This window comes from Filicampus tigris, chromosome 3 (assembly GCF_054856515.1).
Source record: "Filicampus tigris isolate MCC_2025a chromosome 3, RoL_Ftig_1.0, whole genome shotgun sequence".
Lineage (NCBI taxonomy): Eukaryota > Metazoa > Chordata > Actinopteri > Syngnathiformes > Syngnathidae > Filicampus > Filicampus tigris.
Window position 1 is genome coordinate 9,062,892 of NC_141219.1, and position 23,889 is coordinate 9,086,780.

At 39.2% G+C, this 23,889-nt stretch overlaps 1 protein-coding gene across 6 annotated transcripts in view; it reads left to right on the forward strand.

Moving 5' to 3' along the window:
- pcdh17 (protocadherin 17) overlaps positions 1–20,468 on the forward strand; it is a 55,074-nt gene extending 34,606 nt beyond the window's left edge. For 5 of the 6 annotated variants that reach the window (XM_086025764.1, XM_086025766.1, XM_086025768.1 and 2 more), the window contains exon 5: positions 15,594–20,468. In XM_086025764.1, coding sequence (XP_085881890.1) covers positions 15,594–16,285 — 692 coding nt within the window. In that variant the 3' untranslated portion in view covers positions 16,286–20,468. The remainder of the gene's footprint in view (positions 1–15,593) is intronic. The other variant, XM_086025767.1, reaches the window with a different exon arrangement.
- Positions 20,469–23,889: the final 3,421 nt, after the last annotated feature.

Sequence of the window (23,889 nt, forward strand, 5' to 3'; positions counted from 1 at the left end):
GACCTGCCTTCATAGAACATATTATTGAAAAAAATATGTTTGGGTTGACTTTAAGTAAAGCAAGTTACTGCTTTCAATTGTACCTATTATAGAAAAATCTTGTTTTCCTCATTGGTTAAATGCAGCACTAATATTCATTCTTGATTACATATTACATATACCATATTAGCGTATTGTGTTGTCTTTGTGTGATATACTTTTCGTAAAATGCCTGAGATTAAAAATGTTTCTTAAAAACAGTGGTGTTGTTGTTGCTGGAGTATGCATCCTCGACAGCATAGTCTGTGGTGATGTTTTGAAAACAGCTGTCCATCTGGCCCCGAAGGTGATCGAAATCTGTCTTGATTAACAAGTAGGAAATCTGGGTGATGGTGCCCCTGCCTCTTATCAGCTCCCAAGTGGGGATCAACCGGGATGAAGTTTTCATCTGAGGGATAATCTAGTTTCCTGGATTGTGATAAAGCTGCTCAGGATGATCAGCAGGCTGAGATAGGGTTTGGGCGCTATGTTATGAGGGGGGTCACGAATGCCTGTGAAAGCATTACCTTTCGTACTTACATGTTGGTGAAAAACAAAACAAAAAACATTACAGTCATAGGAAGGAGAACATTTTCACTCTTGTATCCAGGGAACCACATCAGAATTCAGGATGTATCTAGCAACACTTAATTACCAGTCTTCCTACTCACTTTGCACTGCGAAACCATGACCACTTGTGCCAAAATGTGAATTAATATACATATATCAGTGTAAAGTAGATTTAGAAAAATCCTAGGCTATACCCTGCTGTTAATTTATCTGGTACAAATTGTGGGTCTTATCTGACACTTGAGCAATAAAATGTGAGTTTGTCTTCTTTCTGATCTTTGCAAATCTCTGCTTTCTGAAATGGCAGTGATTTTAATAATAATAATAATAATAATAATAATAATAATACATTAGATTTAATTAAAATGACCATTCCCTAATTGATCATTCCCTAATTCCCTAATTGTAAGATCCCTGCTGTTCGCCATGGTTGAGTCACACCCTGTTCTCTTTCTGATGTCGGTGTCCAGCTGTTTCATCAACACGACAAGTGCTTCAGGAAACTTGCTCATTGTTCAGTGACCAATTGCAAACAAACCAGAATGCTGTCAACAGGCGTTTTCTGCCCAGTGGCTTGCATTTCTCCACACCCATGGTTTGGTGCGGGGTACGTAGGGTGGGGGAAGGGATGGTCATTGAGGTGGAAAAGCAGTCACTTGGATTAGGTTGTCTCTCTGTGTTGAGATTAAATGGAATAGTGAATTTTACAATGTCTGAATTTTAAAGGGAGAACATTTGTGTTTAGCTCCATCACAGGTTGTGTTTTTAACACCAAAATTATTTAGGAGATTTCCAAAACTTTTTGGAGGTGGAGGCATAGGATTCACAAGAACTGTTTGCATTTCGGAGCAAATCTGAAGATTCCTTCAAATTCCTTTCTTAAGTAATAATTGAAGACGTTTTAGGTACAGTTTTCCCTCACCATGTCACAGACTTTTTTTTTTGCTAAATTGAGGGATTTTGCAGTGACAATTTTTTTTCCCACATTGATTCGCATAGCAATAATCACGAGCCAGGATGAAAGAGTGCACAAAAGACCAACAGAGAATTTCCAAACTTTGGGATCATTTCACACTTTACAAAAAAAAAAAAAAAAGAAAGAAAGAAGAAATGTGCAATGTGGCTGCTGCAAAACAGAACTGGCTAACAGTGCTGCATGTCTAAGTTATAAAGTAAGCATTGTTAGCTAATTTAATGTAGCCTACCGCTGCTCCTCAGAGCAAATTGTAATTCTTCCATAAATGGTCAAGGATAACGCACAACTGCCAGTGTACCTTCACTTTATTTTATTTATGACAATTCTACCCGCCTTTTAAACCAATACACAGTCAAAGATCGTACACTGTAGAGGATGGCAAAAAAGTAATATCTCCATCTCACATGTAGATTTTGTATTGGTATTATGCAAAATCAAATAAAAAATATACTTTATTAGACTAACCGATTCGAGTTAAATGCTCTTACAAATGATGTAGGCTACTTGGATTATTATGCACTACTGTTGTACTGTATATCAGTGGCATAGTAAAAAGAAAAACACAGACAATACTGTCGATTATTGTGATAGTTCATTGGGAAATTTCACAATGAAACTAACAATGGACAATGAAAATAGCACGCTAAATATACAGCCCTAGTTTCAAATAGCTGACTTCCATGCAGCTGGTATGGTCTTACGCCATTTGGGAGAAGCTCCAGCCGTCCCGTAGCCTTATGGATGGAAGAAGGAGCGCTTTTCTGCTTTTCATCAAGCCATGTTTGCCTTATTTAGGATACTCTCCACAAAGCCTCATGCTGTAGTATGTACTTCATTATGACGAGTTACTGACAGCATTTACTCTTTGTGCTACTTTGCTAGCGTTCGTTGTGAAACTGTTCCGAATTGTGATAGGGGTGTGTGTATGTGCGTATGTGTGTTTTCCAGGCCTCTCTGGAGTGCATTAATCCCAAATCTAACAGATTTACTGCATAGGCAGCCTTTGATGTGTGCCGAATCCCTCACTGGAATACTGCAGGCAGCTTCCAGAATATTCACTTCCCTTTCTCTTGTCAGGAATAGATTGTTTAGTTTTGGCTACGACTGTCCAGTAAGACAGCAGCTGCCATGTTATGATTCAAAATACACCTGGATTTTCACCACTGTTACTGTGATCTGTAATTTTACATCAGTGATCTCTTTTAATCCCATTCTTATTTTATGTAAGCCTTATAATCTTTGACCCTAATCTTAAACCATCACATAGAATTGGGCAGAATGAAAAGAAGTCAGTTGTTTTTCTCACCTTCCGATTCCATTCATTCATTTGTCAGAGAAAATGACCGTCTTCAAGCCTTTGGGCTTTCTTCTCACAAGATAGATCTGAGTTTATTTCTAGATATTTCCATTTATTGGTGTTTTTATCGCAGCAACCAAGACTTGAAGCCTGCCTATTTTAAAGTCACCATTCTCCAGAGTAAAGCAAAGAAAGTATAAATTAGATAGTGAGATGGAAAATACATTTGTATTTGAAATGATTATCCCTCCTCGTGGGTCGACTAATTGACCATTATTGCATTCCTGTGCATCACTGTTCTTTTAATCTAATCACACTTCTAAGCAGACGGGTGAGTGTGAGTGTTTTATCTTCACCCATCTAGAGTTGCACGCACCCAATGTCTAGACTGCAAACACCAATTTGGCAGTGGCACAGAGGAACATCAATGCTAAAGCAATGTTGCTAAAACAACAGGCATGTTTCGCAGTCGTTTAGAGAGTGGAGAGTGCAGTGACAGACAGATGGCGATAGGCGGAGGAGGAGGAGCAGAAAAAGACAGGTTGGCAGAGCTCACTGTGGCTAATACATCCAAAGTGTGTCAGTTAGCTCTCTAAATGTGTTAGGCCCCAGGGTTGAGAAAGCCAACACCATCGACTCAACCTTCCTCTCGCCACCTTTTCACTTAACCTCTGTTATAATTCAGCCAATATCCTTCAGGGACCTACATTCCTGTTCACAGGCAAAAATAATCAAATGCCAACATACGGATGTACTGTTTTCTTATTACTGGTAGTCCCATGAGGATGTGCGCTGAATGTTTATCTGTAATGGCAGTCAGGCGACACATAGTAACAGGTTACTTTAATGTGATGACTTGGTGACGGCAACGACGAGTAACGTAACACATCATATATGTTAAGATGAAACAAATTCTTCTGTGAACGTTCATTAATAAAGTTGCTTCAATCAAATTATAACTGTCTGAGCGGGAAGCTAAAAGTAGGCAGACCTCTCAAGATTCATGAACATTTGGCGTGAGAGCATTGCGAGTAGCAGCAAATATTCGCTTCTGATGTTGTTTGTCTCCTATGTTGTGCACTTAAATTTAATCCGAAAAAAGATTTGGTTTATTTGAATTCTAATAACTCATTGAATTGAAATGTAAATACAATATATTCTTTTCTTTTGGAGAATGAAAATTAAAGAAAGATGAAATCACTACAAACGTGATATAGGGTGCATTCGGAAATGTACTTCGAGCGCACTCTGCTGCACTCCTACTGTTCGGAAACTCAAAGTGTTGTTGGAATGTGTCGTTCATTATTCACAATGCCACACTCTGGGGGTGCTCTGGTCTCACTGACATTTGACACGGAGATTCAGAGTGCCAGGCTGGACATGATGGAAGCCATACAACTAAGATGCAAAGGTTGGAGCTGAGGAGCTGACGGGAATTTGAATGGATTTGACAACAAAATATTAAAATTTGAAGAGGGATATATCATTTAGTTGCACTGCTGTACATTAATTCTCAAGATATTACACAATAGAGCATGTGGTAGAATATTACAACGCTGAAACAAAATTCACTCAAATAAACAGAGCTGGGCATCGTCCATCCATCACTGAGTTCCCATCCTGCATATTTAATCGACCCTTGTGGCCCCAGTTGGTCGGAGTCAGCCAAACGGCGTTAAGAACAGACTTAACCAGTACCACGTCACACGCAAGGTGCCGCACTCCTGACACGTGGCCGAGTAAGGAAAAAAATACAAATAAAAGAGTTTTGTGTACTTTGCGGTCCCACAGACCCAATGACATATGCTCCATGTTCTTTTTATTTCATCAATCACCACGCTGTGCGTGTGTGTGTCTCAAGTGTTTTCGTTTGATATATTTTCTTTGTTTGGCGGCGTGTCTGCTCGTTCGGCGTCTGGGTGTGACGAAATTACGTTCTTGACGCCGATTGGCCGTCGCCAACGAGAGACGGGCTGGTGCCACATGGGTCGATTAAATATGCAGGACAGGAATTTGGTGATTGATGGACGATGCCCAGCTCTGCAAATAAATAAATCAGTGTGTCCCGGGAAGTGAAGTGACCTTCTGAAAATGGAAATGTTACCAGTTCAAAAATTGACTGCCCTTATGTTCTTGTGGCTACATAACCTGCATTTTTGTTTTGTTATAGCCTTGTGTGAGAAATTTTGATTGACTCTTTAAATGCTTGACATAGTGATTGGGGAGAAAAAAAAGACATGCTTTAATAAGCACACACAGTAAATCCAGATTTGCTGGATTTATCTATCTGGTGCAAAAACAGGTAAGCTTAAATTGGCAGCGATGGCAGAATTTTTAGACTTCTGTGTTATCCCGCATAATTCATTCAAACCAAGTACATGTGAGAAATCTTTGTCCTTGTAGCGTAAGTTTGATTTATTACGTGATTCAATCATAATATATTTGATTTTCTGGTTTAACCTGTTCGTATCTCATATTAAGATTGACTATTGGTCTTAAAATGAATGTGTTGTATGTTCTTGATTAATTGTTCTCCATTCACTTGATGGTTAAACCTGACACCAAAAAAACAGAAACCGTACATTGCATATATCTGTATATGTTCAATCCCTGAAGGTCATGCATTATACGGAGCAATATTGATACGTGCCCACTCGATACTCTACTGCATGTATGTGGTGTTGCATTACAATGATGATTCTGGAACTGAGAATATGAAGCACTCCTCGTAATCCTGCTAAAGCAGTACACATGGGGATGATTACTTGCACAAAGCCATGGCACCCGGAGTTGTTGAAATCCTTTTGTTCAAAAGAGAGCGACAAACAGAGAGGCAGACGGGGAACAAGTATAAAAGAAAATGATTTAATTCACTCAGTGTGACAGGATTGCATGTCGTCTGGTACAGCTTCGTTTTGTATGGGTTGGCTGAATAAAACCCCATGCGGGGATTGTAAGACAGACAGATGTGCTGTATAGTTTCCTATTTCATGCTTGGACCATACTTATCGCTCTCTTTCTCTCTCTCTTGAGTATCTTTTGTCATAGACTAAAATAGTTTTGTGTCTATGTTTTGTAAAAGGTTGCAATATGACTGACAGCCTATTTGCTAAATATACCCATATACACTGTGAGGGTGTCACGTGGTGACCAAAGCCGAAAAAGAAAGTGCTCTCTCATTTATGTCTGTAAACAGTAGTGGTGAGAAATACGTCATGATGCAGGCAAGCTGTGCTGTTTATGTTGCTTATGACTGAACATGCTGAGCTGCACACAATAAAGCCAAGGCACATGCACACTTGCTATATTAAGATGACAATCTGCCATAAACTCAGGCTAAAGGGATGAATACACAAAAAATGGGGGAAAAAAAAGAGCAAGGCGGTCCAGAAGCATCCCCTGTCTCGGTGCAATCCCCCATGTCCTAATTACACAGACTTAGAGGAAGCGACGGATTAGCTAGTGATTCACCACGCTTCTCGCCTCATATTTTAATAAGTACCCTTCTTGTCCCCTTGTTGCCATCCTTAGTGCCACCCTCATGTCTCTCCTCAGGTAAAATACACAGGTTACATTTAATCGGCAGTGTCACCCTGTTTTGACGGCTATGTGTGTTCTTCAGTGTTTACACATATCCAGGCCAATAACATACAACATGGACCATCTGAAAAACAAAAAATGCAGGAATGGCTTAAAAAAGCTCAAAACCAAACAGCAATCACTGCTACTATTAAACTACTGAAGCATTTGACAAGTCATAATTTAAATGACAAAGCCATATCTGATGAATATTCCATCAACAGATAGATACGACTGTAACATAAAAAGAAGAACCACTCTGCTTCAATTTTGGTTAAACGTGACAGTGGGAAAGGCATGGTTTGCACTACGGGAACTTGATGTTTTGTGTGATATTATTAGAGGCCTAATTCCAACAACCATGTTTTCTTGCAAAATGGATAGTTTTATGAACTAGTGGACTTTGAGATGACTGACTTATTTGCACTCTATATCAAAGTTAAACATACTATAGTTTGATCATGTTTGATAGCAGCAACATGGCGCCAGGAGAAACATTTGGTCCTCTCAGACATCTACAGCTAATAGCTTGCCTGTGGCTGCTCTCGTGAAATTGCTCCATCATTAAAACATTCAAGGAGTGAGAGCAAGAGGAGTTGAAAAGTGAGCCATGGCCCAAGGACATACGAATAGTAGCGGCCTTTTTCTGTCCTGTGACTTAAAACCTTCTATTGGTTTGGCCCAGGCCATGACCTTGCTTGACCCTGCAACTTTCCTTAACTTCGCACCTGAAATCAAGTCAATAAAAAACTATTCACTGTGCATGAATAGTTCATTTTTCTTTAATGCAATTTGTCATGTTCATGATTGAGAAGCACCTAGATGCTACGGCTACACACAGACAAAATTTGTCACGCCTCTGTTTTAGAAGACTCATACACTTGTCATTGAAATGACTTGAAACTGATGAGACTGCCATTTGCCAAAATGCACAATGACAAGCCACAAAGCTTTTAGTGAGAATGTCCTTTGCACAGATGAGTCAAAACTGGATCTTTTTGGCAAGGCACATCAGCTCTATTTTTATCGATGTAAAAATAAAGCTTCCAAAGAAACAAGCACTATCTATTGTGAAACATTGATAAAAGCTTGGTTATGATATGGGGCTGCTTTGCTACATCTGGCACAGAGTATCTTGAATCAGTAAGGTTGTAATTGAACTCTTAGCCAATCAATGCATTCTGAAATGAAATGTGTTGCAAAGTGTCAAAAAGCTTGGCGTTTAGTCGCATGTCATGGTCCTCCAACATGAACAAAAATACCAAGCTACAAACACCCAAGAATAGCAAAGAACAAAACCTTCTGAACATGACTTGGTCTTATCTGTGCTGATCAGAGGTGGGGAGAGTAGCAAAAAATTGTACTAATTTAGACTAGTTTTACTTTAGAATAACATGACGTAAGTACAAGTAAAAAGTAGTTCTACAAATAAATACTTGAGTAAAATTAAGTATTCAGTGGTGAAAAAAAAAAAAAAACTACTCAGGTACTGAGTTAGTGAGTAACTTCTAATTTGTTATTTTTTTTTAGACTGAGCAAAAACATCAAATAGATAAAAAATAGAGGCCTATTGGATAGACTCCAGCACGCCCGCAACCCTCGTGACGATAAGCGGTTCAGATGATGGATGGATGGATTGTGGAAATTCACATATTTCCCAACATCATCACTTTAACTAAACCAATCAAGGCTTGACATGCCTTTTTTTCGCTCACATGCCACTGTGGCTAGTGGTTTCCCAAAGTCACCATAGCCACTCGGTGTTTTCACTAGCCACACTTTTGCTGTTGAATAATAGGTTTTATGCGCAACCAACTTCGGCATTCGGTTAAAATGGTCGAAGCACTTCCTTTCAGTTTAGGTGACTGGTGGAGCCCTATGGCAGGATTTATTTAGGGGTATTCAGCTAAAATTTATAATGGTTCAGGTTGAGTACATTTCTTGAAGCAAACGTCCAGAATATCATATTTTGTCTACGTATTGTAATCTATATTGAAGTAGACTCGTCGTTGTAGCTACATATGCTTATAATCAGTATCTCAGTCAAATTGAATAAATTCAATGCAATTCAAAAACCTTTTGGCATGTATTATTGTCAAACATTGCAGAACTAAACAAACTGCTGATGTGTACAGTTGTGCTAATAGGTTATTATACCCTAGAACAGGGGTGTCAAACTCATTTTGTCACGGCCCGCATCGTAGTTCTGATTTCACTTGGAGGGCCGTTACGACTGTTAACCCGTGTAAATGTATGATCGCCTTATACACTGGTAATTAATGGATCACTAGTTTTGAAATCGGAAGCCAGTAAATAGTTTGTTCAACTATTTCTCAATTTATTTTAAAGGAAGGGTTGGTAAGAAATGCTTGCAATATCGCATATGTTGTGTTCACAGTGAAGACAATTTCAAAACACGTCAAGTCAACACACATGATTTTTTTTTTTTTACTCTTACTTGCCGACTGCAATTTAGTTAAATAAAAAGTACTTGATTTTCGGTTGCACATGATTAAGATGTTTTAAACGAATACATATCATTTGTTTATTTTTGAGGAAAACACAGGAAAATGACATAGGTTTACCACATTTTAATCCTGTGCAGCAAGTAAATAAAAGGATCTTTTTTTTCAGTTTGCAGTTGTAACTAAAGTTACATAAAGTAAATGTAACAGAGTAAATGTAGGGCATTACTATCCACCTGATCCAAAATCCTTTTGAACTTTTGTGAAAACTTGAGACAACTGTAGTAGTTGCTCTCGAAGGGTCAGTTGAACAAGTTTCATGGCGAGTTACAGAAATTGTTTGATTGCAGAAATTGCCACAAAAAGTTGTGCAATAAAATATTAAGTCAAGGATATGGTCATTTTTGACCAGTTTCAATCATGTGAATGTTTGTTTTTTAATTCTGTTGGAACACAAAAAGCAATGCCTGAATCTAATCTTGAGCTAGTTCGTAATATATATATTTATTTAATTGAATATTACTTTTGTCATTTTCTTGTTATTTCAGTGACTATCTTGGGATTGTCCTTCTTTGCCAACAATGAAATCCTTGTGCGCATGTTGTTCAAAAAGCAGTGGGAATTTTCAGTGTGTTGACACACATCGTTGATGTAGTTTTCAGATAAGGCTTAGTTGTCCTGTTCCCAGCCGCTTCAACCGTGGACGTCTTCCCATGGTTATCAAACCAGTTTGTTAACATTTCAGTTTTTCCCACCTTGAACTGTTAAGAAAAGAAACTGACTTGATACTAACTTGACATGATAGACAATAGTCATGATCTGTTGTTGTGATATGGATTCTTATTCTTATTTAAAATATTACTTCACATATTTTTCAACTATTTTAACCCGGTGTGTATCTAAAAAAAAAAGGGGTCGTATCAGACATTCATGTTTTAATTATATATTTTAACATAATATTAATGACTCAATATTCATGACTTTCTTGAACCAGGGTGACACACTTCATTCATTCCCTTTTTATTCAAACAGGAACACACACACACACACACACACACACACACAGATCTGCTGCGGCTTTTATACACTGTTGGTAACATGGAAACAGTATTTGATTTTCAGGGACCACATTGTGCTTTTAATGTTGTCTTTTGTGGTTGGTGCAAAACAGAATGGGCTGTTGTGTGACAATGAGCCCAGCGCCGGCACCTCGCCACTCCCATCTCCACAACCGACAGACCTTTCCCGCCACCCACAGCAGACAGCACTGCTTGCTCATCATTGATTAGGCTTTGTGTGTTTGTTTTTGTTTGAATATGAGCTCACACTCCCTGTCCTGCTCCTCTTGAGTTTGTATCCCTCGCTCTGCTCTGCATAAATGCTTTCTCCTCAGGGTGTTCTTTGAACAACTTAGCCGGGCATTAGCTGATGGAGAGCCCTGTGGTTTGTGAAGGAATGCCTGATGAGAGGACATGTTTGATCCTGAGATATATGTCCTTGGTTGAGTCTCAGCATCACCAACCACCAGGCACCCCTACTGCTGCTGCCAAGCATTTCCTGCTATGCATCGCCATTCTCTTGTCTCCCACTGCGATAAAAGCTATTATGCGCCCCCACCAAAATGAAGTATCTCTTTCTTCTTAATTCCCGGCTAAACCGCCTACAGTCCTATTCTCCCCCATACTTGACCACATTCTGTAGGACTTTGGAATTATCTATTAAATGTTGTTAACCACCAATATATCATAATACTTTCCATAAATATTGTTTGATACAGCTATATTTCCAGCATGTTTGGACTGCACTTCTAAAAATTCAGAAACTGTTGGTATTAATGAATAAATGCAGCACTACTTATTTTTCATAGGTCTAACTATAAAAAGAGAGTTCTCATATCAGACTGTGGTGAAAAGAGCAAAACAGCAGCTCAATGTAAATATACTTGTATAACCACAAACAAAAGAGGAGCACAACCCTTATTTGTGCTTCTGTGGTGAAAATAATAGTATGATCAAAGTGGTAGTACTTTGATACTATTGTAGTTATATCATAACTTTCACCAATTTTAGTATAACTTCGCTGTCCTGTGAAAAACACGTATGTCCAATTTGGGATTTAAAAAAAAAAATTGTTTTAATTTTCACGTTAATGCGATGTCTGTAATGCGGAAACACTATTCACGTAAAAATAAGAAAAATGAATATATATACTGTTTATACAGAGCTGGGCATTTTACCACAAATTGAGCATCCGTCATTCATCATCCGTCAGTACCAAGGGTACCCATCTGTCGTCCATCATTCACCTTTTTTCCCGGGGGTAAAGAAATAGGACCCGACTACAGGCCGGTTCACCTCTAATTTATATTTATATATATATATATATATATATATATATATATATATATACTCAATAAATGCATTAACAATTGTACTCAATACTCAATAAATGCATTAACAATTGCCCATTTTTCAAACTGTGACATATTGGACTACTCAGTAAATAATATGTTAGTGACCATGATCTAATCATTTTATGCAAATCGCTGTCGTTTGCAATGCAATTTACAATTATCCTTATTTCATCAACTGGTGAACTGAGGCCTGTTATCTGTTGAACATTTGATTTGGACGTTTTCATCTGTGCAGTTCAAATATTTTGTTATCTGATTGGTGGGAGCATAAGAAGAGCATGCATCAGATGGGCTAAACAGCAGTAGGCGAAGAGATTAAAAAGACAATAACACGCACACACACACACACACACACGATGGGCTCCCTCAGGTGAGCAGGTGCGTCTGTGGTCTGTCACAGATGCTCTCTGCAACTTGTCAGCTGCCACTCCTCCTGTCCACCTTGGTTTGTGGTGGGGGCGTATTAACTTACACATATCCTCCAGTTTCGTATGACGCTTCACTATAACTTTGTGTTTAGGGATTACAAAATTCGTATGTCAGCCTAGCAAACAGAATATTATTATATGTATATTTTTTTATTATGTTAGGGCTAAGAATTTTTAATGAAAAGTCGGGAACTCATTTTTTTTCTGTGACTTTTAAAAAGCATTTTTCCATAAATTATATTGCATAGAATGAGTGATTGTTTCCGATGTAGGATATCTTTTTTTTTTTTTTTTTTTCGTTTCACTTAGGATTGCTCATGCAGGCATGACAATGGTCGAAAATAGTCAGTTTGCATATATTATCATGTTTAAGCTTTCATCCAATTTCCTACTCAATACTTGTGACAAGACCATCAGTCCGTCCCATGCTCACCTTGTTGTAACGCAGTTTAAACTGTTTACTCCCACCCTCCCTGCACAAGAAGCTCAGTGTGTGACAGAGGGACATTAATCACATGGATGGGTAATAACGTGAAGAGGTTTGGGGAGGAAAGGCCATGGTGGAGAAAAGTGTGGTTAGGGAAATCACACATTGCTTTATGACACACGCGGATACACAAACACGTTGAGAAATTCACTGGTTGATGTGCACAACCTCGCCGTACTATATTGAAAGTTTGATCTAGAAATTACAAATACTGAATCAAGAAAAGGAGGAAAAAACATCATGGGATTATGGTAATGGTGACCAGATTTTTGGGATCTGTGAGTGTTGAGGAAAAGCTCTGTGCGATTCTCATGGCATGTGGCCTTTCTTAATTAAGCTTTGTTGTTGTATCCCGCTTTTTTCTGTAAGAGAAAGAGTGGGGTGTTTTGTATAATCTGGAGAGAGATAAGAGACATTATTAGACTCAGTAGAATAATTGCACATTCCCCCCCAGATACTGACAAATCTATTGGCATGATGAAAATCTCTTACGTTAAGGCAGTTTTAAATGACATTGTACGCAATGTCAAGATTCTAATTCTAAATAGTGGAAGTTCAGATATGATTCTATTGTAATTTTCCACTCAAAACAAATGTTCAGCAGTCTGATTTTGTATTTTTTTCTTTTCTGATTCAATTTTTTTAACAACAGTGTCATTCACTTTAATGAGGGAATTGGCTGTTACAAATGGATAATAATTTTGAGCCACATGGATTCTGCAGGACTACATAAGAGAAAGAAAGAAACAAACAAACTGTCCCATTTTAAATTGAATAGGAACAAAGCTTCATCCAGCCAGCAAAGAATTTCAGAAAATATTGTATTATGAAAACTACCTACCTGGTCGTATTATTTAGCTGAAACAACAAATGGCTTATTTTGAATTCTGTTGTGTTTTTGTTGTTGTTGAATTTGAATTATATTATCATTATACAGAACAGTTGTTGTGATTTGTCTTAGTTGTACTTATTAAAAGCATTCTTGAGTACTTAGCATGTTTGCCTAACAGCCAGGACCATTTGGGATTGAATCTGAATTTCAGACTGCATGCATGGTTAATTATAGGAGTGAATGTGAGTGTTGTTTGGGAATTTGTTTGTCTATATCTGGCCCACAATTGACTGGGGACCAGTCCGAGGTGTACCCCACCTCTCTGCCAAAGTCTGTTGGCTTTGGCTCCAGCACAACCGCTACCCTAATGAGGACAAGCCATATAGAAAGTGGTTGATGCTTTTCTGTGTGAACACTGAGTGACGGTCTAAATAGCTATTTTAGCTTGCTGTGCTTGGTTGTGATCTGCCACCTGGTTACTTGTCAAATGTTTGACGTTTGAAATTTGACCAGCATTACAAATCGAGTTGGAAATTTGAGGTACCACTGTATGTCGAATTCCTCAAGGTTGAACATGCAGCCGAGGCATGAATAATCTATCGGTCTTTTTTCGCCAGCTAAATAGAGTGAAATATGCCTGCATGGATTATTTATGTTTTAATATGTATTTACTGAAAGGCAACTCACCTTGCACACTCTGGCTTCATATAGTCCAATGTTCATAATGTACACGTGAGCTCTTCTGCTGACTTGCATTGTGTTGCAGCTTCTGGTCTGCTTTTCACTTTCTGCCTTGCTGATGGATTGACAGTGATAGTATTTTCTTGTTGGAACATTAGTAACACGTTTGGATCACTGACAAGCTTAATAGTTTTTTTTTTTTCCAAGTTCAACATAAAAAGTGTATAATTATATTCTTGCTGCTGCAATGAAGTGCTAATAAACACAGGTGCACACGCAAATGTGGGAGGCATTTGCAGTATTTGCAGATGCACGTGCTCACCCCACAGCATTTAAATGTAGCCACCTCAAACTACCCTGACCTTTTATTTTCAGCCCACCTTGTTTCCTCCTCAGATGACTGCTTCAACATGGGAAATGTCAGGCTCTCTTTGCCAAGGCTGTTTGGCTTCTTCAATCATTTGCAAAGTGTTAAGCTCATCTCTATAGCTTCCGAGGCAAGTCTCTCAGGACTGCAGGCTACTGACCCGCTACACAGCAAAGACAACCCTAACACATACACTCAAGCACATTCACTAGGCAACATGCCAATAACAAAAACTGTATCAGATCCAATTTTTTTAGCGGGAGGAGGATGGTTGGTACTGTACATTACATAATGTTATTGATATACAGTAGCCACACAATAAATATATGTCTTACGTTTGTTCCGGAATAACAGAGGAAATGATGTGAACTCTAAGTGACCCTATTTGTATTGGTTTACACTTTTCTATACAAACACCTAAAGTCCTCTCAAATCCATCAATTATATATATATATATATATATATATATATATATATATATATACATATATATATATATGTACATATATATATATATATATGTATATATATATGGATGAACCCTCGCTCAACACAGCTTCCAGCTTTTGACTCAAATAAGTAGTCTCGTATATTACCAATAGTTGTGAGGCATGCTATTTTGTTTGTCAGTAACCATAGTGACTCACATTAATGACAGTGCTCCATTGAGTATACTTGAGTACCAAAGGTAGCAGAGCGCTATACAAGTAACAGCCCATTTACCATTTAATGGTGAACCGTATAGGACAGCACACACAGTTGTTAAGACCTTTAGTCCATCTTGGTACAAGTCAAGACATGAAGGAACAATTGCAGAAATGAATTTGATCTCTATTTGACCACACAGCGATTCTTTTCATTTATTTACCACTATTGTTCTTTCTCTCTCATCGTTCTAGCCGATCCCCAAAATATTTGTGGGACACCATCTGTTTTTTCTTCTATTTTTCACTTTAAACCCAGGAGAGGGAGGGGGGGGATATTTATTTATTTAATTTCATTATTGGATTCATTTGACAGAGGCATGAGCACTCCCATAATCAGCCAAAGTGTGCATCCTTCTGATAGAGATGAAAGAAAAAAATATACACACTTGTGTACACCCGCACACACATACACACCAAAGATGGGGGAAATATGAGCCATTTGGCACGCGTTTTTTGTCAAGGGAAGGCTTCAAAGCCCACTGACATGAATTTATGATAACGGTACGATGCCTTTGCCAAACCTCAATTGTTGTTGTTTTTCACTCACTCCATCCACATCACGCGTGTATACACTGCCATCTCCTTGATCAGAGCTTGGAAAATGGTAGCTGGTGCCCCCTTCCAAGTGTGCTGGAAAGGTGTGTGTGTGTGTGTGTGTGTGGTGTGCGTGTATGTGGTCACATCCTTTGCTGGGATTTTAAATGTAGCCTCCGACTGTTTTAGTTCACTTGACTTTTCCATACATTAATGAATCTCCCCTTTTGTCTTTGCAGATGAGGACTGTTTGAATTGTACTGAGGAGTGTCGAGTACTGGGTCATTCTGACCGCTGCTGGATGCCACAGTTCCCTTCTGGTGGAAACCAAGCAGAGGGCGTTGATTACCGCAACAACATGTTTGTGCCAGCAGGGATGGAGAGCGTGCCTGAGACAGAGACCTATGAGACTGTCAACCCCAATGGCAAAAAAACCTTCTGTACATTTGGCAAGGAGCGGCGTGATCACACCATCCTAATAGCTAACGTCAAGCCCTACTTAAAGGCAAAGCGGGCTCTTAGTCCATTGCTCCAAGAGGTTCCCTCGGCATCAAGCAGCCCAGTCAAGGGGTGTTCCACCACATGCTCCTCGGTTAAGAGTCCGGCTGACGGGGCTGAAGGTAAGCCTCCTCTTGCCACCTGCTCCGGCTATTATGGACCTCCTGATGGCCAGTACCTGTCACCCACCAAACAAAACAGGGAGCAAGGGGTTTACCCGCCGTTGCCTCCCTCAGACCCAGTGGCCAAGGTGCTTGCCGAGGCACGCTCCAGAATCAGTCAAGAGAGCAGAGGTGAAATGGAGTGTGTGCTGGAGCAGGTGGAGCCTGATGTGAGCCGTGATGGAATGGATGCTGACCAGGTGGTGAGAGACATTGACAAGCTTTTGCATGACTGCAGAGGAAGTGAGGCCACTGGCACACTGAGGAAGTGATACAAAAGACAAAACGAAAGGAAGGAAGGACGTTGAGTAAGGAATCAGAGCCCATTTCAAAAACTCTCATGCCAAAACTGTCACCAAAAGTAATAAACATTTAAATGTCTGTTTAGAAGGAGCTTTTCTCACGGTATGCAAAAGTACCCACACTGAACTGACTATGAGAACATCTATTATGAGTCATTTGGCAGCAGTTCAAATGACAAAATCCTTACCAAGAAAAAAAACCACAGGGACATCTGAAATCTGCTGAATTTATATGTTCCTTGTGTTTGGGATTTTCAAGAAAACAGCAGAGGATTGAGCCTCTGGCACCTCGCAAGATATTATCTAAGTGCCCACCAGCTCATGAGTTCGTTTTTCCGGAGTCTTTCGTGAAATCCTACATATGTGTTTGTAGGTGAATTTATTTTATGTTTGACGGCCATTGACAATGGGAAAAGAAAGGACTTAATAAGGTCAGACATGACAATCTATTTGATGACAGACAAATGGATTCTATTGGGACAGTAACTGGCCAAAATACACAAAATGACCTTACGTTTGGTGACTGTCATGTTGGTGTTTACCTTGATGGATTATGTGTATAAACGTGAAGGGATTGGTAATCAGGGCTTTGATCGAAAGATTGTGATCTTTTTGAACTGGTCAGGATTAGAGGGCACTAAAGCTTTGCTGAACAAGAATTTCGAAGGAGCCATGTTTTTCACCTACCATTTGTAGCCACGTGTAAGCTGTGTCTGTCTCACGCTTCTATTCAAACATTCATGATGATCGTTACACGCACTACTTCTACACGAGCACAACACGCTGACACTAACAAGCACTGACGCCCTGCACCACACACACTACTGCATACACACTACTGGCCACCTGTGTAATTGTCGTATACATGTACATCATCAGCTTTCAGTCCCTTGTGTACAGTGAATTTATGTGTGTGTGTGTGCGTGTGTGTGTGTGTGTGTGGCAATGCCTTAAGGCAATCACAAGTTGTATAAAAAGGGACATTTTTCCTCAACTGTGAAAAAATAAAAGATCTATATGGTTATATAGATGCCTATATGTAAGATTCCATGTATAATGTCCTAATAATGACAAAATATTTATACATTTTTATATTTAAGAAAAGAAAGAAATGTGGAATCTCAGCAAAAAGTGTCCTTGAGTTAAGGCCAAGAGTGACGTAAGAACACAACTCAAAGGACATTGTTTCTGTTTTGATGACGAATATTCAAAAATAATAAAGAAATGTCCCTTCACATTATCACTATACATACGATCATTATATGTGTAAATGTATTCAAGTTAGATGTGTCGACATAAAAAAAACATATTTTTATTGATTTCATTACAATTTCTGTGCATTTGAGCCAAATTGTTATGTGTACAAAAGCTATATTGTGTATTTTATTAAATTAATATATAGTTGTGTTGCAATATACATGGGCTTATATTGTATTTGGCAAAAGTTGCCTTAGTAGCTGTCGAACTCTGTGAGTTTGCTTTAGTTTGGGTTTTTTGTTGGTGTTTTGTTTTCCTCCCTTTTATGCATCTTTGCCGACCGGCTTCAGTGCTTTTGAGATGTTTTTTCCTGAGATTCAGCTGGATCTCACACAATAACTGTTGAAAGCTTAATGAGCCAGCCAGCTGATTTACAACACAACTCAAAAACCAACAACAACAATAACACAAAAAGCAACGACCACAAAAATAGCTAAAGGGGTATTTTTACAGAACTGATTTTTACCGGGCAGCTATTTTTCTTTAACAAGAGCTCGTATGCATATTTTGGTGTTCACTACAGTATGTTTTTACTTTCAATTCCCCCCCAAAAAGAAACCTGCCATAATGAAAAAGGAGTGATTTTCTTGGTGATCATCAAACTGCCTTACTGTCTCTGCGGGGAGCTTACATTATCTTTGGAGCTTATGACTGCTTATGAGACCCCGGTCCACCAGAATGTGCATTTTCTATAAAGGACCAAAGGAGGTCCCCCTTCAGCAGTCCCTGATATTTATGTATGTACTGCTTCTCAACACATGCTAGAATTCTCCTAGAAACTGGACATCTGAAATTCAATCTACTTTGAACTTGATGTCTTAGCTATTTAGGTACACCATCGTAGAATCACATTGAGGCTTTCTTAAAATATTGACAGACATTTATTTTTTCAAATCTTGGCAAATTTTGGCCACGCTGTGAAATAATGAGAGGTGCTTTTTCTAATGTTCTCCGATGGTAAAATCAGCCCAACACTAAGTGTGTGTTTTAACCACAACTCCATTTAAGATGCATCCATGAGAGGGAACGGTAACTTACTGTCCTGTACATTCATTTGGGTCTGCCTGGTGTGTTGTACTAAGGAGCGTGTAATGTGAGTTTTGCCAGCAAGAATAATACATTTGATCCTGCATGACATCATGCCACATCAGCGTTTATTTCTGTTACTGTGTCACATTCTTAATGAAATTATTGGTTTTCAGAGGTGGGCATTTTACAAAATGTTGCTGGTCCGTCATTCGTCAGTACGTAATTTTTTGTGGCGAACTCATTCGTAATAGTCAGGCCGTCAATCCGTGAGTCAGTCCGTCATTTAAATTTGTCAATTAGCCCATGAAGTCCGTTGGTCCGTCAGTTGGTCCCCTCAAAAAACGTCAGAAAAACAGGCGTCCGCCAGTGACGGGATGGCGGACCGTTACTGATGGACACTGTTGATTATGATTACACTGACGGGTGAAACCCCACTTCTGTCATTCGTCACTCCATCTATTTTAAAAAATGTCCCGTCATTCGCCAATCATCAGCAAAACGGGCATCCGTCAGTGACGGACTGATGGACCTGTCCGTCAGTCTGGTGTAACGCCCACCTCTGCCGGTTTTAAACATCCTTGTGTCACTCTGCTTTCCTCACATTGCATATTTCTCTTTGCTTGCCTACTTTGTCCTTGTGATGCTGTATTTGTTTTCTTGCCAATGAATAGTAGTGATTGTATTTGAAAGTATTTTTATTCTGAAAAATATCTAAGTTCAGATTTACCTGGCTGTTTTCCTCAGACATATCAGCAACGGTTCTCGAGCAGACTTGGAGGATTTGGCTTAGGAGGAAAGTATTAATGGTCATGTTAAAATTGAGTTTTTGTTGCCTCTCTTGGTGAATCAAGTAAGCCTCACACTAGCATCATACACACAGTAGAAAGACTTCAAATGTGCTGTTCAAAATACCCCTGCACACAGCAGCCACCACTTCACTTCAGCAACACACTGCCTTTCATTTAAATGAAAAGGCCTTTAAAGGTAAACAAGAGGGTGAAAAGGAGGGCAAAGCACTACCTAGACAAATGTGACACTTCTTGTGAACTTGTCTTTGTGTTGTTTCTTCTTTTTTTTTTCTCATTCATTATGCCCTATCTTCATGCAGCATCGTGTATTGTGTTCACACTATTCATCTGCTTTATTTCCGTGTCAAGTTGAACAAAACATCTCTTTTCTTGCTGTTGAACTTATTTTACATGTGCTATGTATTTAATTTAAACACAATAAGCTTGATTTTCCCGCAAGTCTTGTTTTTGGGAAACACTGCAGGATTTAGACATTTTGTACGAGTTTTACAGCCACAGCTGAGTGCTGTCCCCTCTAATGGTGTTTCCCTGGTCCGACAACTGTCTGTTCATGTGAAAGGAGCTGGTTGTTGTGTATGGAAGGTACTCTTTAAAGCCATGGCCCCTCTCCTGGGCTATTTGCTGTCTAATAGCGCAAGGCCTGATGCTGAGGTCAGCACATAATAGGAGATGGAGTATAATGCGAGGCCTCTCCCATCATGCTATCATTCACAGCTGGCAGTGTATTTTTCAAATCTGAAATGGGCTATTTTAGCGCACTCTCTGGTTTTACCAAGTTTTTAGGGCAAGGCCCCTGTTGAATGTGGCTCACCGCCATAGTCTCACTCACACTGTTGCAAACACACCCACAACAGGTCACTTCGGTCAGTGACAACAAGCATCCAGTGTTTGTCAGTGTCATCTTTCCCCCTCCCCCAAAACCTGCACTGCACAGCGCTACAACAGGCAACTGGTGAAGACCAGAGTCCATGTGGATTATTTCAACTGCTATTGTCTAAAGGCTTTGTTCATTGTGAAAAAAAGATGAAAAGCTCAAATAAAAACATTTTAAAAAACTATTACTGATTATAATGTTCTCTTGTCTTTATCGGTTTTGCGAAAATTGCATTCATTATTTTATGGAATAATTTTTTGTAACCAATGTTTTCTCCTTCTGATAATATATTCTTCGGCACACAGGTTTTTCAAGAAAATATATGGGCCAAGGCTGTTTTTCTTTCTGCATTAGCATTTAAGGTGTATAATAATAGATAGAGGAAAAGTAGGCTACTCTTCAAAAGTGCAATTTCATATGCATGTTCTTTGTATCAATATCACAATACAGTTTTTGCACTCTAATTGTGGTAAAAATTCAGTATATTGCAGCTAAACTGATTACATTTTGTTTTTTTAAAATGTTAAATGGAGAGATCTGCTGCCTTTCATTTGTTGGCTCTGTTTGAGAATGTATATGCCTTATTAAAATCTTTATGGTGCGTGTGTGTGTGAGTGAGAGAGAGAGAGAGAGGTACACACGGTAATAATATGAGTGGAAACATTGATTGAATTACCAGAACTATCCATGGTGTGGGCCTGTGTGGGTGTTGTCGAGGATCCCTTTGCATGAAACAGAAGAAATGGTGAAGCAAACAATTGTGACTACCTTCCCCATATATGTAACTTAGAGTCGATGCAGGTTCAAAGAAATGCGTACTTTTGTGACACCTTATCCATGTATCCATCCAATGTATTTAAGAATTTTATCAAGAATTATAAATACTAATTTTGATGGCAGTCACGTCCATGATAAGCAGTGTGTCAGGTGTCCATGTACTGTATTTCTCACCAAACGCAGATTAAGACGCAGCAAATGTTTCTCATCCACGTCTGTGAAGGGCCTGCTCACACCAGTGAAGGAAAATGCTAGATGAAAAGGTCAATAAGCAAGATGGGAGATTTAATATGAAGTAGATGTATGAATTCCATTGTATGGATTAGCGCCCCAGGCAAATGTAAGAATGACTGGTGCTGCTAAATCAATTAATAGCCAATGTCTGAATGGCTGGACACGTAAAAGCAAAAAGGGCATCTCACTAAATGCCACCACAACTTTAAAACTAATTTGATTCAACTACTGTGTGTCCTGTTATCAGTGAACTTCTGAATCACTTCCAGCAGAATTAAACATCACTGCTAAGGCTGTTGACAAAACACTGAAAGCTATGACCCGAAGGTGAAAGATGTTCGTTCTCCTCCTAAAATAATGTTGCCTTATTTTGCAATAGTTTTATGTGAAATAACGCAATAAAAAGGGCAAACGTGCAACAAACCCGAATAGTATTATGTTATTACGCAATCTTAAATATTCTTGTGATGTCCCCTGGTTGCTCCAGTCCGCGTCATCTCCATCATCATCATCTTCTCGGTATCACATCATACGGTGGTTGCTGGAAGCTAAAAATATGTCTTAGTTAAACAGTTGCAAACAATGCAATCCTCCCACGATACTCCCAGCTGTTAAGTGGATGGAAGGGTACCCACGTTGCTGAAGGATGAGGAATGACGGATGCTCGAGGATGGACCAAAATAATATACAGTACGTACCTCACATGCATACAGTATTGCTATTCTACATTATTTATTCTTATTTACAATGTTTTCTTGCTGTAAAATATTTTGGGTTCAGTTCCTCTTGAAAAAAGTTAATTTCCTGGCATTCAAAAGTTCAAAAAAAGATGAAAGTTGCACATTATAGCAGCAGTGGATTAGAAGATGAATTCCGGAAAGTGTCCATGAAATCCTTCAGAAAAATGTCAATATTTTTTGCCTTGGGGCTGTACAACTCAAAGGACACATTTAGTGCCAAAAAAACAAAAGAATGGTTAGCCATTACAAACCAAAGAAATGTACATAATTAAACCAAAGTAAAGCAGAAAATTAGTGACCTCTACAGTTTTTGACAAACTACAATTCAACACATAATTTAAAACCCCTTGCAGGTCACCTGGTATTTTCACCTGAACGCCTAAAAAGGTGCACCCAAAGTAAAACTGAAGCTGTACTTGAACCATTTGGAGTGTCAGCATAGTTTTGGTCTCTTTTTGAAGATAACAGTTTGGATTTTTCGCCTCAACAGCCAGAATCTTTTGAAGTGCTACTGGCCCTGAATTATGGAAGTTTGAATACATAAAAGGCAGATTTTATGTCCGTCTATGTTTTTCTTTTCCAAAAATTTGCCTGTAAAATGTTGTATTAGGTTGTGGATTAAAATAACACAACAGGATTACAGCAAAAAGGCTCCTCCAATTCCATTTCAAATATGGCAATAATACGACAGAAAATTTTCCACAGGATTTACTAAGGGGATGTCCAGGCGAACCAAAAGTGTGCCATTTGAATCCCATGTTGCAACCATGTTCACATATGTAGGCGAAAAAGGCTGCTATTGTGGAATGCTTCATCAATCATGAGTTCTAAAGAAAAGTAAGACTTAGCGCTATCATATCCTACATCCAGATAAAAAAAAAAAACGCAAAAAAATCAAAGAAGGTGACGCGATATGACGTGCGCTATAGCGCACTGCTTGATCTCTCTGCTAGCAGCTTTGAAAGTGTGTGTTACGCACGGTGTTTGTTTTTGTTCAAAAGGTTCCCATGTTTTTTTTAAATAAATTTCATTGGCCGTTCTTCTTCTTTTCCTTTCGGCTTTTCCCTTCAGGGGACAGCGAATCAATTGCCTCCATCTTACCCTGTCCTCTGCATCTTCTTCTCTCACACCAACTACCTTCATGTCCTCCCTCATTACATCCATAAACCCACTCCTTGGTCTTCCCCTATGCCTCCTGCATGGCAATTCAAAACTCAGCATCCTTCTACCAATATATTCACTATCTCTCCTCTGGACATGTCCAAACCATCTCAGTCTGGCCTCTCTGACCTTATCTCCAAAACCTCTAACATGTACTGTCCCTCTGATGTACTCATTCCTGATCTTATCCATCCTGGTCACTCCCAGAGAGAACTTCAACATCTTCATCTCTGCCACCTCCAGCTCTGCCTCCTAACTTTTCCTCAGTGACACTGTCTCAAGACCAAACTACATCGCTGGTCTCACCACAGTTTTGTACAACTTTCCTTTCATATTAGCTGAAACTCTTCTATCACACCTGACACTTTTCTCCACCCGTTACAACCTGCCTGTACACGATTCTTCACCTCTTTTCCATTGCTCTGGACTGTTGACCCTAAGTACTTAAAATCCTCCACCTTCCCTTCTCCCTGTAACCTCACTCTTCCACTTGGATCCCTCTCATTCACACACATGTATTCTGTCTTACTGCGGCTAACCTTCATTCCTCTCCTTTCCAGGACACACCTCCACCTCTCTAGCTTCTCCCCTACCTGTTTCCTGCTCTCACTGCAGATCACAATGTCATCTGCAAACATCATAGTCCATGGAGATTTCTGTCTGACCTCGTCTGTCAGCCTGTCCATCACCATA